At 30.1% G+C, this 15,422-nt stretch overlaps 1 protein-coding gene across 1 annotated transcript; it reads right to left on the reverse strand.

The window, feature by feature from the left end:
* Nucleotides 1–12,836: 12,836 nt before the first annotated feature.
* Nucleotides 12,837–14,115, reverse strand: LOC125218359 (transcription factor MYB98-like). Its single transcript, XM_048120012.1, has 3 exons — nt 13,973–14,115; nt 13,752–13,878; nt 12,837–13,433 (listed from the first exon to the last, which is right to left on the reverse strand). The coding sequence occupies exons 1-3, from the start codon at nt 14,095–14,097 to the stop codon at nt 12,879–12,881; spliced, it is 807 nt and encodes a 268-aa protein (XP_047975969.1). The 5' UTR covers nt 14,098–14,115; the 3' UTR covers nt 12,837–12,878.
* Between the last annotated feature and the right edge of the window lie 1,307 nt (nt 14,116–15,422).

Genomic DNA, 15,422 nt, shown 5'->3' on the forward strand with positions numbered 1-15,422 from the left:
ATCACAAACTATTTTTGGCGTGTATCAAATTATAGTATCTTTTCCCTTTAATTTATTGTACTTTTTATGTATTTCACAAACTCACTTTGGTGTTAATGGATTGGCGTAGGTCGTGGCTCGATGGATAGTGAAGAAAGGGCAAAGCTCGGAGAAAAATAGAAGTCGAGTTAAGTGCACTGACCAGGACGAAAGATAAAACAAACAGGCCGTGCAAGGTAATCGCAGCCGTTCCATGTGCTGGATAGGTCAAGTACGCAGTCCGAGCACTAAGTGGCCTTGAGTCCAAAAACTTCCACACATACCGTGTGGTTGCTCCTCCGACCACAGGACCCATGTACTAAGACGACATTGGTTTTGAGAGGATTTATTTATTGCAGTTATATAATTTATTCTTGATTTTTTTTTTTTTTTATCCACATACTTGTTTGAAATTTACAAGTAAAACAATATATTTTGTGTTGAATTTTACCAATGTTTTTAGCAAAAATAAAATACTCACATGTTCGAGGTGTTTGCACATTAATGATCACATATAGTTGGAATTATTCAAAACAAGATCCATAAAATCAAATATTCCGTACTACGTTTCGATCAATCAATTTCGATCAAGATAAAATCACATGAGATTAGGTATCATCTTCGAATTACTTGCATCATCTTATTATTTTATGTGACCAACCCATGTTGCAAATATAAGTGTTTATATATATATTCGATCTAGTAATCAATTGCACCTGTTCACAACACGTACATGGTGGTGGTCTGTTGTATGTACCCAGAAATTATACAAAAATAATTTTACTATCTTTATATTTTGGGATATTTACAAATTAATACCAATTCTTCCTCCGGTCCTCATTTCAAGTTCGATTTTTGACCGGCGCGGGTTTTTAAAAACTGTTTGACTTTGTAAATGAAAGAGATACAAAAAATTAGTAGAATGTGGATCCTACTTTTATACTCCCCTCGTCCCTAAAAACTACTTATGATTATTTCTTTATTAGTCGATCCCTGAAAATATGAACTTCCTAATTTTGAAATAGTTAAAATACACAATACACAATACATCATTTTATTACAACTTATACATATACACTACTAATGAACTACTAATGATGTGGAGCTCACTCTCCACTAACACTACTTACACTATCATTTATTTTCCTCTCTTACTTTACTAATTAAACATTAAAACTCGTGTCGAACCAAATGTTCATAGTTTTCAGGGACATATGGAGTATATTGATTTTATAATAAAATTTGAGTGAAGTAGGTTAGTGGAATGTGAGGTCCACTTGCCAAAAATAGTAAAAATATAATGTAGTATTAACTTTAATGGGGACTCGACTAAAATGGCAAAATGAAACCTCTAATAGGGAGGGTACTTTATATTGAAAATAAGATAAACACAATTACAATTAAGAATATTTAAGCAATTGATAATCATGTCTCATAAATAATTGAAAACCTTCCCATTCTCCTCCATCTCCCCCTCTTTTTTTATGAGTGAATGGATATAATTTAAAGGTCGTGCTACAGAGGATTCGAACCCGAGACATTTGGTCTTAGGCATTATCTATCTATTGCTTGGCCAACTCATACACACGACGACCTTTCCCCTTGCAAGGTTTTTAAGTGACCCATTTTAATTTACTTTCCAAAGGCGGTACTTGCCTACATATTTAATTTGATAATTTACGGACGATTTTTAAAGTTGATATGTAAAATCAATTTTTATTAAAATAGGAATTTATAGGTAAATCATGCATTTTCAAAAAATTCGATTTTAAATCCCACCACATATCCATGTTGGAATTATTATACATGATTTGTGTTATAATATATACTCAAATTATATTATGTAGTGGGAATTATTTTGTGTTTGGGCTGGCTACATGTTTATGAGATTATAGGAAGATTCATATCCATCAAAATAGTATTATCTATGTGGTTAAAAAAATGTTGGTGGACATTACACATACAGGTGTTTTAATAGTGAACTTGGGATTATGTGGCAACGAAAAGCACAATAATAATACTCCATTTATTATGAAGTGGGAGTTCCTAGCTGTGATATCTCAATTTTAAAAAACTTAATTAACGATTCATTAAAAACACAAGTTCCTTAATTAATAAATCAAAATTTATTTAGATTAGATGAACTTAGTCACCTTTGGTTCCGCCGTTCTTACCGCTTCAACTCTACGCGTCGGATAGAGACGCAATCAATTCCCATAAAATGAACAATTAATTTACTAATTACCATTCTCTTAAAAAAGTTACGTAGCCATATTATGTTACGAATTATTTTTTCAAAATATGAGTATTTTCTTCGTTTTCTTTTTGAGATATTGACCTTTAATATTGTGGAACCTTAAAAAAGTTTGAATTTTTCCCATTAACTTTGAATTTAACAAATACTCACTCTATCTTAGTCTAAGTGAGACGTATTCTTTTTTGGTACGTCCCAACCTAAGTGAGACGTTTCCATTTTTGGCAATAATCAACTCACTCATCTCCGTACTTTATTCTTTTTTTTTTCTTACTTTATCCTTTCTCTTACTTTTATCTCTCTTTCTCTTTCTCTATCTTACCTTACTCCCTCTCTTACTTTACTATTAATAATTAAGTGAATTACATTTTTAGGCTCTATACTTTCAGCGACAAACATTTGCGGTCCCTATACTTGCAAAATATCATTTGCGGTCTCCATACTATACCAATTGCTCGTTTCAGGTGCTTTTTCACTTTTTGACCAAATTTTAAGACAAAAACACCCCCAAAAGTCTAAAGGACATTTTTGTACACTCACCTCCAAAAATAGGTACTTATTTTGATATTTATGTTAATTTAGATACTTTAACCGTGATTTATATTTTATTCAAATATTTTTTGTTTGGATTGATTATAGTATAAAATATATGCATAGTTTTAATCTTGGATTTTAACTTAATAAATTCGATTTATTATAAAGCACATATTCTATTTCCTCAAACTAAGATGAATCAATTAAAATGAAATTTATAAAAAAAAATTATTCACATTTTAAAAATATTTAGAAATCTTTAAAATATTGTGGCTTTTAAGCACAACTAATTTAATAATATATTGATTGTATAGAGTAATAGCAATTAAAAATAACATTATAATCATTTTAATTTCTGTAAGTTACTCTCACAGATTCAGCCCTTCTCATTCATTCAACAATGACCATTTACTCTCTTGGAGAATTTCTACAAGGGCTAAACATAATTTGTAAAATTTGAAAAAATTTTGAAGAAGAAAAACTGGAAAAAATAAAATAAAATTGGGTAGGCGCTTAAGCCACACCCTTCGCCACACCCTTCTTTTTGCTAGTTCTGCTCATAACCAATCCAAACAAAAATTATTCGAATAAAACACAAATCATAGTTAAAGTACCCAAACTAACATAAATATCAAAATAAGTACCTACTTTTAGAGGTGTACAAAAATGCCCTATAGGTTTTTGGGGGCGTTTTTGTCCAAAAATATGGTCAAAAAGTAAAAAAGCACCTGAAATGAGCAAGTGGTATAGTATGGAGACCGCAAATGATATTTTGTAAGTGTAGGGACTGCAAATGTTCGTCGTTGAAAGTATAGAGCCTAAAAATGTAATTCACTCTTAATAATTTAATTCACTAAACACCACCACCTAAATTCTTGTGTCAAAATAGAAATGTCTTGCTTAGGCCGGGACGGAGGGAGTATATTCTGAACTTTACCCGAGTTTGTTATTTCTAATGACAAAAAAAAAATCGCAAATACTATTATGATACAGATTTTTTTTTCATAATTACTGGACTTAACTTCGAGAGCTTCAATCTTTGAGGATATTTTTTCTTGAAGTACACCTTCCAAAATTGTTTTTCAATCCGTTAATATAGCCAGAATTTTTTTGTTGGTAGGAAATAATAAACTCGGATAAAGTTCGTGATATTATTTGCTAAATCAAAAATTTGTGGGAATAATTCAATTTTTTAAAAAGTTTCGTGATCTTAGGGGCCCTCTTTCCTTTTAGTAGATTGTCACTTGGTTTTTGTGATTAACTACATGGTACGTTAAATTTGACAAGTTGGGCGTTTATTGCAAGGAGGAAATGGAAATTGTTGAACACATTATACTAATTAAGGTGTAGAAATTACATTAATGTGTGTTACTATTGTTGCAATAGCTGGAATCTCTTCTTCTGCTTACCTAAAGGCTCGATAGCTCACATTCAAAGCTGGATGGACCCCTTGATTTTCATATTTGGCATGAACATTTGGATCTCTCTTTTATGTGGGTCGTCTATTTGATAGCTAAGAAATAAGTCACTTGAAGAAAATTTAGCCAAATTGAGCCTTTGGTTCTAATCGGAAAACATCCTTACTATTGAGCCTTTGATTCTAATCGGAAAAATCTTACTATCGAGCCTTTGATTCTAATTGGAAAAATAAGACTCATTGGCATCACACGAATTTTAAGAAAATAAATGGTTTAGCCGAATCTTGCATTAATTGGGTGGGAACAATTAAAAATAATACTACTATATTACAAATTTAGAATAATTTTGGATAAAAATGATGTACATCAATTAGGCAATTTTTTAGGAACGGGAAGTCGTACGATGTCGGTGTAGTTAGAATGAGACGACTGATTTTGTCCTCAAATAAAAATATTAAAGATATAAAACCCAAATCAAATCATGGACCATGGCTCTAGAGCACACTTAATTTGCCCATAATATTCCATCCATTTAATTTGTCCCTACATTTTGGTGCATTGCTACACATTTTTGTAGTACGTATGAACAGAATATGCATTAATCAACAACATATATTCTTAATCGAACACCTCTAAACAGAATATATCAATTGTTCCAAAGAAGCAAAGCTCAACAACAAGAAAAATCAAGAATGTATAAAACAATAACCAGAGAAAAAAAAAATAAGTAAAAACCAATTAATCAATAAAAACCATAACATTTTCAATAAGAATATCCCAGCTTACCTAGCACACATCTTACTAACTCAAGCAATAATTTATTTAATTTGGAATCAAGTATTAAACACATAAATAAAGATAATAAGAGAATTTAATAAAAATGATAAGTATTGGAAACTTCTTAGCAAGTAGTAGTACATAAATTTCCTTCCCATTGCACGATCGCCATCGAGGATGGGGGAAGCCCCAAACAGAAAATTCTGTATAGTAGTATTAAATAATATGGGAATAATATCTAATTATCTATAGTTCCATTTGTTCCTAATTTAATAATTAAAGCCCTAAAATCAGATATTGTTCTGTCTCTTAAAATTCTTTAGGGCTTAGTTTGGCCGGCTCTGCACGACTGGGGTGGGGGGGAAGTTACATCATTTTAATTAAGACATTAATCATCAATTATTATATTGCATATGAACTAAGTTAATTAAGATTCGAAGAATGACAGCTAATCTTTGTCTGATCAAACTAAGTTAACCGAATTCGGGACACGCGTATTCACGGTATTAAACCACGTATCCCTTTTTTATAAATGAGCAAATGACAGATCTCTATTCAAATTATTTTTGTTTGTAATGTTTATTTTCTTATCGTGGGAATTTGCAGCTGGTATCTTTGACAATTCTATTAACTAAATTTACAATCCTATGAAATAGCATGATGATAAATTATGTTTAAAATTCAAATATAAACAAACTTTTTTTTAATAGAACATAACATTCTCAAAGCCAATAAAAATGGTGACAATCCAAATATAAAAAACAATACGTATATCATATATATCAAAGGATTAACACAAAAGCTAATAAATTAAATTTGTTTGTAATTACCCAAATACGTCATTTTAGTTGGTAAATATTTCCTTTGTTAATGTATTCCATCAAATTAAATGACCCTAAGGAATGCATGCATTTAAAAACAACATTATGATTAATATAATGAACATAAATATAAAGTTATAAACCATCAATCACACACCTAACTAAAAGTGCTTAAATGTTGCGATAAAAATAAATCAATATTCTAGTGCGCTTAAGTTACATGGATGATCGACGCTACATGATTGTATTATTCAAGTATATGTCTTAATTAAAAGTTAATTATTTAGTGATAGTGATGGCACTTAGCTTGAAGTTTAGGACTAAATTTTTTTAACCCCTCTATTGACTTATCTTTTCAACTAAGAGCTGGAGCTACAGTCTTCAGCCCATAATTAGCATATACTTTTATAATTTATATAGTATTAAATAATGTTATCTTTTACTACCAACTTTATGATAGTAATTATTCAACTTAATTTGCTCTTAAGGCAATACACAATCATTACACGGAATTTGTAAATCAATTATATAATATCAGTTGCCCCTTCAAAAGCAAAAACTATATTAGTCCATCCACTTATTTAGCATGGCACATTTACTATTTATATCTTTGGAGTTTCTATAGGTACTAAAATATACCTAGTTTATATGGGATATATGCGAACTACTAATATTTTATCACACATATCTTGTACAGTTGTACTCGATTTTGTATTGTGTTAAAATTTTAATTATGTTTTGATTCTGATGAGATATAATGAAGTGCATTGCATAATTTCCTTTGCGGAAAAATACAACTTTAATGTTGTACAAGACATATTATATATATCTCTATTTCTTAATTAATTATTTATTTAGATGAGATAATTAATTATAACTTGGTTGTATCTTGAGGGGCATTCTTGTCAATTAATAACGTTGGATCAATTCCGGCTAATAGTATGTACAAATATTATTGGTTTTAGTATTTTACAGAATTAATATTATATGATGCTATTAAAGAACAATTTATATTTATATAGTTAAATTAATGCTATTGAAATAGTGTGAATTAGATAAGTTTTTTAATGCTATTGAAATAGTGTGAATTAGATAAGTTTAAGGCGGCCTATTGAACTAATCATGGACTTGGGCTTGGCGGCCTAAAACACACCGTCTCATATTTTAAAATACACCTAATTAAATCATTAATTTCACAGTTATTGTAGTCTAAAATACACCGAATAAAAAAGTACACCAAATAAATTTCATTAACTGTATAAATATTTATTCTATGCCGCCAAACTATTATTTGTTTTATGGATAATACATATTATTATCCAGCATAATATGATAATATATGCTGTGATTTTTTTTATATTGTATGTGACTCAAAAGATTTATGTATAAAACATAGTTCATGATATATTATCCCAAGCTACTGAATTATAAATACATGCCCTACCTTACGCAGGGTAGTGATATAATGAAAACTATATATCTAATACAAACTCTAAACTCTAATCCTAGCCACTAATTATTAATGATCAACAGTTATTAAGCTGCCAGATTAAAATTTCAATAAGTTCTATGAATTTGGCAACAAAGGGTATATTTGAAAATTTCGTAATAGGGTGAATCACCACTCCGATTTCATCGTTCCACAATTCACATTTAACGTTTCAATTACTCTCCCTCATTCCAACCTTTCATTCCCTATCCTTTTCGACTATTCTCCCCCTCCGTTCTCTCTGTGTCGACGATTATTTGTGAAGCAGCAACGACGATGGTAATAGTCTTTGCAGCAGCGGCATCAAGTTTCAATGAGTTATGGTGGACGAAAACCTAGGCAGGATCGGGCGGAGTCCTCGAAGAGTGAGTTTTTCAGCCAAAACCCTTATTCAAACAAGTAGTTAAATTTTTTTTCCGAAAAAACTTGCTTTAATTTTGCGGCGAAATTGCATTGATTCTGGGTTGATGTTGAATTTTGGGTTGAAATCTTGTAGATTCTATATTGATTCAAAAATCTGTCTTAATTTTATGAAATTTTTTTGTTGACATTGTGTTGAATCGATTGTGTGGTTTTTCTGAAATTTTGTTGATTCTTATGTTGATTTTGTGTTGGATTACTTATGTTGATTTAGTGTTGAATTTGGTTTGCTAAGTTTGTACTGAATTTCTATTGATTTCCCGTTGATTTTATGTTGGATTACTTATGTTGATTTTTTATTGAATTTGGTTTGCTGAGTTTGTACTGAATTTCTATTGATTGCCCGTTGATTTTGTGTTGAATTTGGTTTGCTGAGTTTGTACTGGAATTCTATTGATTGCTTGTTGATTTTGTAAGAATGGTTGTATTGGCAGGAAATGGTAAATCTATTGATGCGGGTGGGACAAGTATGAAAAAAACCCTTCAACAGATTGTGCGTTTTCAAGGCAATCAGGGTGATCGTCTCCCAACCACTACAAACCATCCGACCAAAAAACTTTCGAAGATTAAAAGAACGACTAAGTTCTTTGTGAATAATCTACATTCTAAAATGATTGAGACTGAGCAAAGCAGCCAAATGTCAACAGTTAATAAAAAATTTGGACTCACACAATATATATCAATATAGAATCAACAAAAATGTCAACAGAATTGCAACGCAGATTCAACCGTAGCTTACAAATTTCAACATAGGATCAGTATACGACATATCAACAAAAATTCCAATAATTTCAACACAGGTTCAACTAAAAAAATCTTCAACATATGAAAAACTTCAACGTTGTTTCAACACAGGTTCAACAGAAAAATTTTCAACACAGTTTCAACAAACGCGATCTGAAAATGAAAAATCTTCAATATATTGAAATCACAAATGTGTCAATCTTCAACGTTATCACGAATGTGTCAATCTTCAACGTATGGAAATTTTGAATCACGAATGTGGAATCTTCAACATATGGAAAACAAGAATCTGGAAATGAAAAATCAAAATCACGTCCGACGAAGTCATTACCTTTATCAGCGATGGAAACCTCCATACTATGAGATTCAGGCGGGGGTGATGGTAAAGTCATAAACTAAATTCTTCAATTCATTGGCGTATAAATCAATTTAAGTTTTGCCGTAATTATGTGTTAAGATCTCAATATTTTCAGTTTTGGAAGGTGGGAGAGAAATCAGGAAGCATAAACCGTTCAAAAATAATCTCACAAAAATACCCAAAAATATCCCTGTTGCCAAATTAAAGAGTTTTGTTATCAAATATCTACGCAATCTTAACCACAAATCTGTAAAAAATAATGGCTAGGATTGGAGTTTGGAGTTTGTATCAGATTAATGGTTTGCATTTGATCACATCCCACCTTATACAATACAAATCTTAATTTTACTATTTAGTAATAATAAATTAAACTATTATAATTTCACCCTTCCAATATATATTAATTATTAAGTTACTCAAATTTTATTTTCGTACAAAAAATTGTTTTTATAAAATGATAGTTTTACACTTTTACTTCTCATAAATCAAACATGTCAATACCTCAAAAAATCATATTTTAAATCATAATTAGCAACACGGTTTTCTAAATTAGCAATATGTATTAATATTATTTTCGTGCTGCTTAACCAATCGATTTCCACCCTATCATTATATTTTAATTTTTTGTATTAATGGCGGCAATTATATTTTATATAGACATTTTCTTTATAATATTAGTAGAGCTATTAAAAAATGGGCCGACTACACTGGAAAATATAACTATTTGAACAAAATGAGTATTTATGACAAAATTGATAGATTTGGGTGACCGTCGAATAAAATTTTATGGGGAAATGTCAAATGTAAAAAGGAATGTTTCTGTTTGAGGAGAAAAAAATTAAAATATTGGGATTGTAATTGAATTGCTTTTGTTATAGAGCTTATGATTCCAAAACATTAGTATATCAAATAAGTTGTACTATTGTAGTATGACTTTTACTAAAGTATATTATTATTATTGACCTTTTGTTGTGGTAAAGTAAAATACTTTAAAAATCATGATTGATATTGTGATTGGTCAAATCTACATTGAACTAACTGGCATACCTCTATTTCTAAATCAGGATACATGCATCAGTACAGTACATAAAATCACATTCCCCTTTGCAAAAGTGCACTATCAAAATAATACTGTACACATTATAAAATAAACATAAATAATTTAATAATTACTTAATCCGTCTCATATTACTTCCACTTTTTATTTTATTGTTAATTTTAGATTTGAATAATTAATAATATAATTAAATTAGTATTTTAAGTATAAAAAATATTTAATAAAGAAAATAATTAATTAACTCCAATAATTTAATTAAATACTCTAATTTTTAGTTAAAATATAAATAGTATAATTAATTTGGAACTAGACGAAACATAAAAGTGGGAATAGCATGGGATGGGATGGATGGAGGTAGTACTAATTAGCAATATTTAGTTAAAATTAATATGCACTTATCAAGGTAAAATTAAACTTGACCTTTTTTTTTAAGAATAAACATAACATATAATCATAAATTGCAGTGGGAACTGAACGGATACTATAGTGTTCTATCAGTATAACACTATTGAACATATCTAATATTGACCGAAATTTATTATCACTTTCTAAAATATTGTTATAGCTAGTTTAAATTTGTTGTCACTCTTATAGCTGTAGTTTGCTATGTAAACTCAAACTGGAAGAATTTTTCTTGCCGACACAATTGCAGTTGAAACCTGAGGAGAAAGACAATAAAATATAAACAATTAATTAATAATTTCGTAGTCATTTTATAGGCATAAACTGTGATCTTTTCAAAGAAATTTGTCATGTCCCATTATTTGACTAAAATCCTTCTCTAAGGAATCTATTAACAAGTACGTATAATTAAATTATATACCATGTCAACGCCAGATTCTTATGTAGTACTTATAAAGTCATTTTTTTTTTATGTAGAATATATTAGGTAAAAAAATTACTACTACTATATTACATGTGCTATTATATTCAGTCAATGTTTTTTTATTTGATAAATAATCCGTATTTCTTTATTTTGGCCCAACCCAAAACCAATAAAATTATGAGGAGTATATTCGGATTTTATGAATTTTTGACCAAATGTGGCCCATCTTTTTTTTGGCCCATTTTGATTCTGAAATGATTTCACGTAGTACTATGTTCATTTTATAGTCTCAATTTTAATTTTAAATTTAATTTAATATGACTTTAAAAAAATATTAATATTGTAGTCTAATATATTTTTTATTTGAAATTAAAGAAAATTTGATTGCCATCTCTTCATTACTCAATTTTATTACTACAACTATTTATCAATGAAATAACGGATAAATGTACGATGGATAATTTTGTACGCCATAACGACAAATTAGCTAACGCATAGAACGTTTAGATGTTGTATCGCAATTATTTCTTTAATCGACAATTACAAAATAACTGACGCATGCAATATCTACAGGACCGTTAAGGTGTTAAAATAGGCGTTCTCTCGTATCTATATCGATTAAGTTCTTTCAACGTCATTGATATAAGGCGGCGCCGCCATTATGTAGACGACCAATTGTGTTCCCCATTCATTTTTTGGCTCCGAAAAATTGGCGGGCTCAGGCTATCGTCACAACTTTTTTTGCTATCATACATTTTTAATAATTAAAGGATATAAATTAAAAAAAAATGTTCCTCAAACTATATTACAGTCAGACTAACCATGTAATTTTTTTTTTCAAAAAAAATGAATTAATGACACATTTTATACAAAATCGAGAGTACTAAATTAAACTTGAAATTCAACCGGAATGACCAAATAATCAAGTTAGCTAAAATTTGTTCACCTTGACACCTTCTCAAGATTTTAATTAACTAGTGGGTTGAGATAGGCCTCTTTATTTTTGGATGTAAAAAATGTTCATGCTTTGAATGTGACTATGTTATCATTTTTCTTCCTCAATTTGTTTTTTTCCTATGATTCTATTTCTCATTTTTCTTTCTCATTTTTTTCAGTATAATCCGGAAAAAAGGTTCCAAGAAGCATATACTTTTGGTTTATTCATCGAATACCAAGAAAATGATGATGGGCGAGTTGGGATGAGGTGGGTGTTAGGTAGATAACTCCAAACAATTAATTCTATAAGACACAAATTTCAGTGTCATTTCTAACAAATTGTGATTCTTTTTCATCTACAACAAAAGTTATTTGCATACATAGATGATAGAAAAGAAAAGCTGGAGGTGTAAAATATAAAATTTTCAATAAATTTGATTTTTTTTTGTTGAAGGTGTAACATATGAAATTTTTGTTTCATAAACATATACTCTGTTTTTTTATATAGTTATAAAAAAAAAGGGAGTTGATTATTATATACGCTTTTCCTTATGGCACACGAGAGTGTGCATGCTTAATTGCTTTAAAAATTATTTCTTAAATTCTTATGTCATATTTTCTACTTAGATGGCCCACATTTTGTTTCCTTCACAATAAAAGGTGGGACCATACAGTTATCCACATACCTCATAATAGAAATAGAACTTTTTATTAATACCATTATCTTACTTTTACTAGGATTAAGTTCGTGTGCATAAAAAGTGAGCATGATCCTATGAAGTATATTAAATTTAATTATGCATAATATTATATTTATGTAATATTAATAATTAAATTTCTCTGTCCTTCCCTTATTTAAAATTTAAAAATAATAATGCGTGGGAATTTATATATGTGGAGGAGTTCCGAAATATCCTATATTACTTTATGATTTCTATAGCTCAATCGTCACATACATTACTTTCAGTAAAATATCACTCCATGCAACTATAAACCAAAAAAAACAGCTGAAAATACTTTGTGTAAAATACAATAAAATAGTGTCTAGTAGATTTAGAAAAAAAAGGAGAAAATTGTATAGAATTGAATCAGAAATTGATTGAATCTCTTAATTAATAGTAAGATTGTATTCCACAATAATTAAGTACTCCTTATTAATACTACATTTATTTAATTCTAAATTATTTAGAAAAGAGCTAATTAATTAACTCTTTGAAGATAGCATTTTACATATCATCTCTAAACAGACTTCTCAAGAAGTTCATCTCCTCATCCACCGCCTCATCCATCGCCAAATACGACGCCGCGACGTAGTCATCTCCGCCCATCACCGGAGATGCTTCGCCGGCGGCGGCATCAAGACAGTTGTCTATTTCAAAAGCGGCGGCGATCTCGAATGAGAAGAAAGGCACGCCGTCAATGTCATAGTCATCAACAGAAAGGGGAATTACATCACCATCCTCAGCATTGGTTCCGTCATTTTCCTCTTGATCGTCGCCGATTTGCTGCGGCGGAGGAGGAGCATCGGCGGCGGCGGTGTTGAAGATCCCATTCCTGAGGTATTCTTCTAAAACAGTGGACTGATAAAAGCCTCTTAGCTTCTTAGACCTTTGGATGTTTCTAGAAGAAGTCTGCCTTCTTTTGGTTTTGTTCCAATGATTTTTCACATCATTTTCACTTCTCCCAGGAAGGAATTTTGCTATTTGAGACCATCTATTTCCAAATATTTTGTGGCCTTCAATTATCTTCAGCTCCTCTTCATCACTCCACACTACACTTTTCTGAAATGCATACATCAAAATTTGTTACTACATAATAACTGAAAAATGATTTTTTTTTTTTTTTTATGTAATAAATTCGATGAATGAGATCCTAATTGGTAAAGTGGTTGTGATTAGTATACTCCAAAATCCAACTAATTAAGTTGTTTCCGTGGAACATAAAACTCAGTGCCACTCTAACAAATTTTTATGCTTTATTGTAATCTTATGAAAATTACTCGTGACAAAACAAACCCTAATCATTACTTCTAACATTTTAGTTAAAAAATACTGAAAAAAAAAGAGAAATATAAAGGGAAAGAGAAATAAAATAGAAACCGAGATATTGGGACGAAGATTATTGTGCCATCGCTCTCGACATTGTTTCCCAATTCTTCGAGGCATGTGTTTAGCAACTGATGCCCATTTTTTGTTGCCATATTGCATCACCAAGCTATCCAGTTTTCTGCATGCATTCCCATTTCCAATTAGAATAATCAATCATTTTTAAAAAATTAAAGAATTTGGACAAAAAACAAGATTTCTTACTAAATTAGTACCTGTCTTCAGTTTTGGTCCAAGGGCCTTTGTACCATGTTTCTTTCTCTTTCTCCTTTTCTTTCCTCTTCCTCCCTTGTCTGACTTTCTTGACTGGCTCTGGCTCTGGATCAGGAGTTGTGATCATTTCCGCATCTTGGTTGGGAGAAATATTATTATTGGTGAAAGTTTGAGGGATGAACAAGTCATCAATGGAGGTGGATTGAGGCCAAATGTTGGAGCTGCTTTCAAGGATTTGAAAGATGGAATTCTCCATGATTTGCAGAAGAAATGAAATTGTATGTAGTTTGAGAGCTCTTGATTGTGCAATGGTGGAAGAGATGGAGGTGATACTTGTAGCAAGATGCATGCAATCTCAGCCGTTGAAGGATGATGGGCAGGGCAATCTAAGGGCTGATAGTTGCCAGCATTGCTCAACAATTTCAGCACTTTTCTTTTGGACAATTCTGTAAAAAAAATGAAATGGTGGAATTATGTTTATGAATATTGCAATATGTATTTATGATATCATTAATATTTTTTAGGGAAACTTTCAAAAGTAGCAAAATTAAATCATTTGGCAGTTGTCTCATACGTATAAAAAAAATTCTGATGAAAATTTTCATTTAAATGGAGTAGTTTTTAGTTGACTTCTGCACTCCCTTTTTTGGAAATTATTCTGTGTAAATTAAATGGAGGAATTGTGTGTATTTATGTATATAGATATATTTATGATACTAATATAATTTTATTTTAACGATTTAATTTTTCAGGAATTATGTGTATGTTTATTGATATATTTATGATGCAATAATCTAGAGTGACAAAAACAAAAGGTTTGATGTCATTGAATTGGTGGTAATAAATTTCAGTATATCCTACATAATCACTAGAGGGCCTTTTGAGTTTCGAGCTTATCTATCTATATAGAAGCGTACTTAAACAATCTTTATAAAGATTCTTTTGTCATTACTCCATATAGTTTGAGAAAATATTTTTATTTTTATGAGGGTAATGTAATTTGGTAGAAACTAGAAAGTGGATTATTTTACTTGTTCATGATCATGATCAGCCTGAAAAATGCCTGCAGTACTATTTAATTTAAATGCCAGTATTTAAGCCTCTTATAAAATAATGCGTGTAATTTGAAACCTTAAATTATTAAGTTTGTAAATTTAATTATACTTCACATTTATTTTCGGACTCCAAAAGATTGAGGTGACAAGCTGGATTGCCACAATATATTAAATAATTAAAAAAATGGCATGACAAAAATGACATTGAGGACAAACTCTATCCGTAAACTAACCTTTTTAACTATAATAAGTTGAGTGAAGAAAACAATTTCGGCAAACAAAACATGTGAAGATGTATTGTTTCTATAGTGAATTTATCACAAAATATTTACAAATAAAAACAGCGTTATTTTTGCCTTGTAAGTTTATTTTATTTTATTTTATTTTATAAAAGATG

The sequence above is a fragment of the Salvia hispanica genome, chromosome 4, assembly GCF_023119035.1.
Source record: "Salvia hispanica cultivar TCC Black 2014 chromosome 4, UniMelb_Shisp_WGS_1.0, whole genome shotgun sequence".
NCBI classification, from domain to species: Eukaryota; Viridiplantae; Streptophyta; class Magnoliopsida; order Lamiales; family Lamiaceae; genus Salvia; species Salvia hispanica.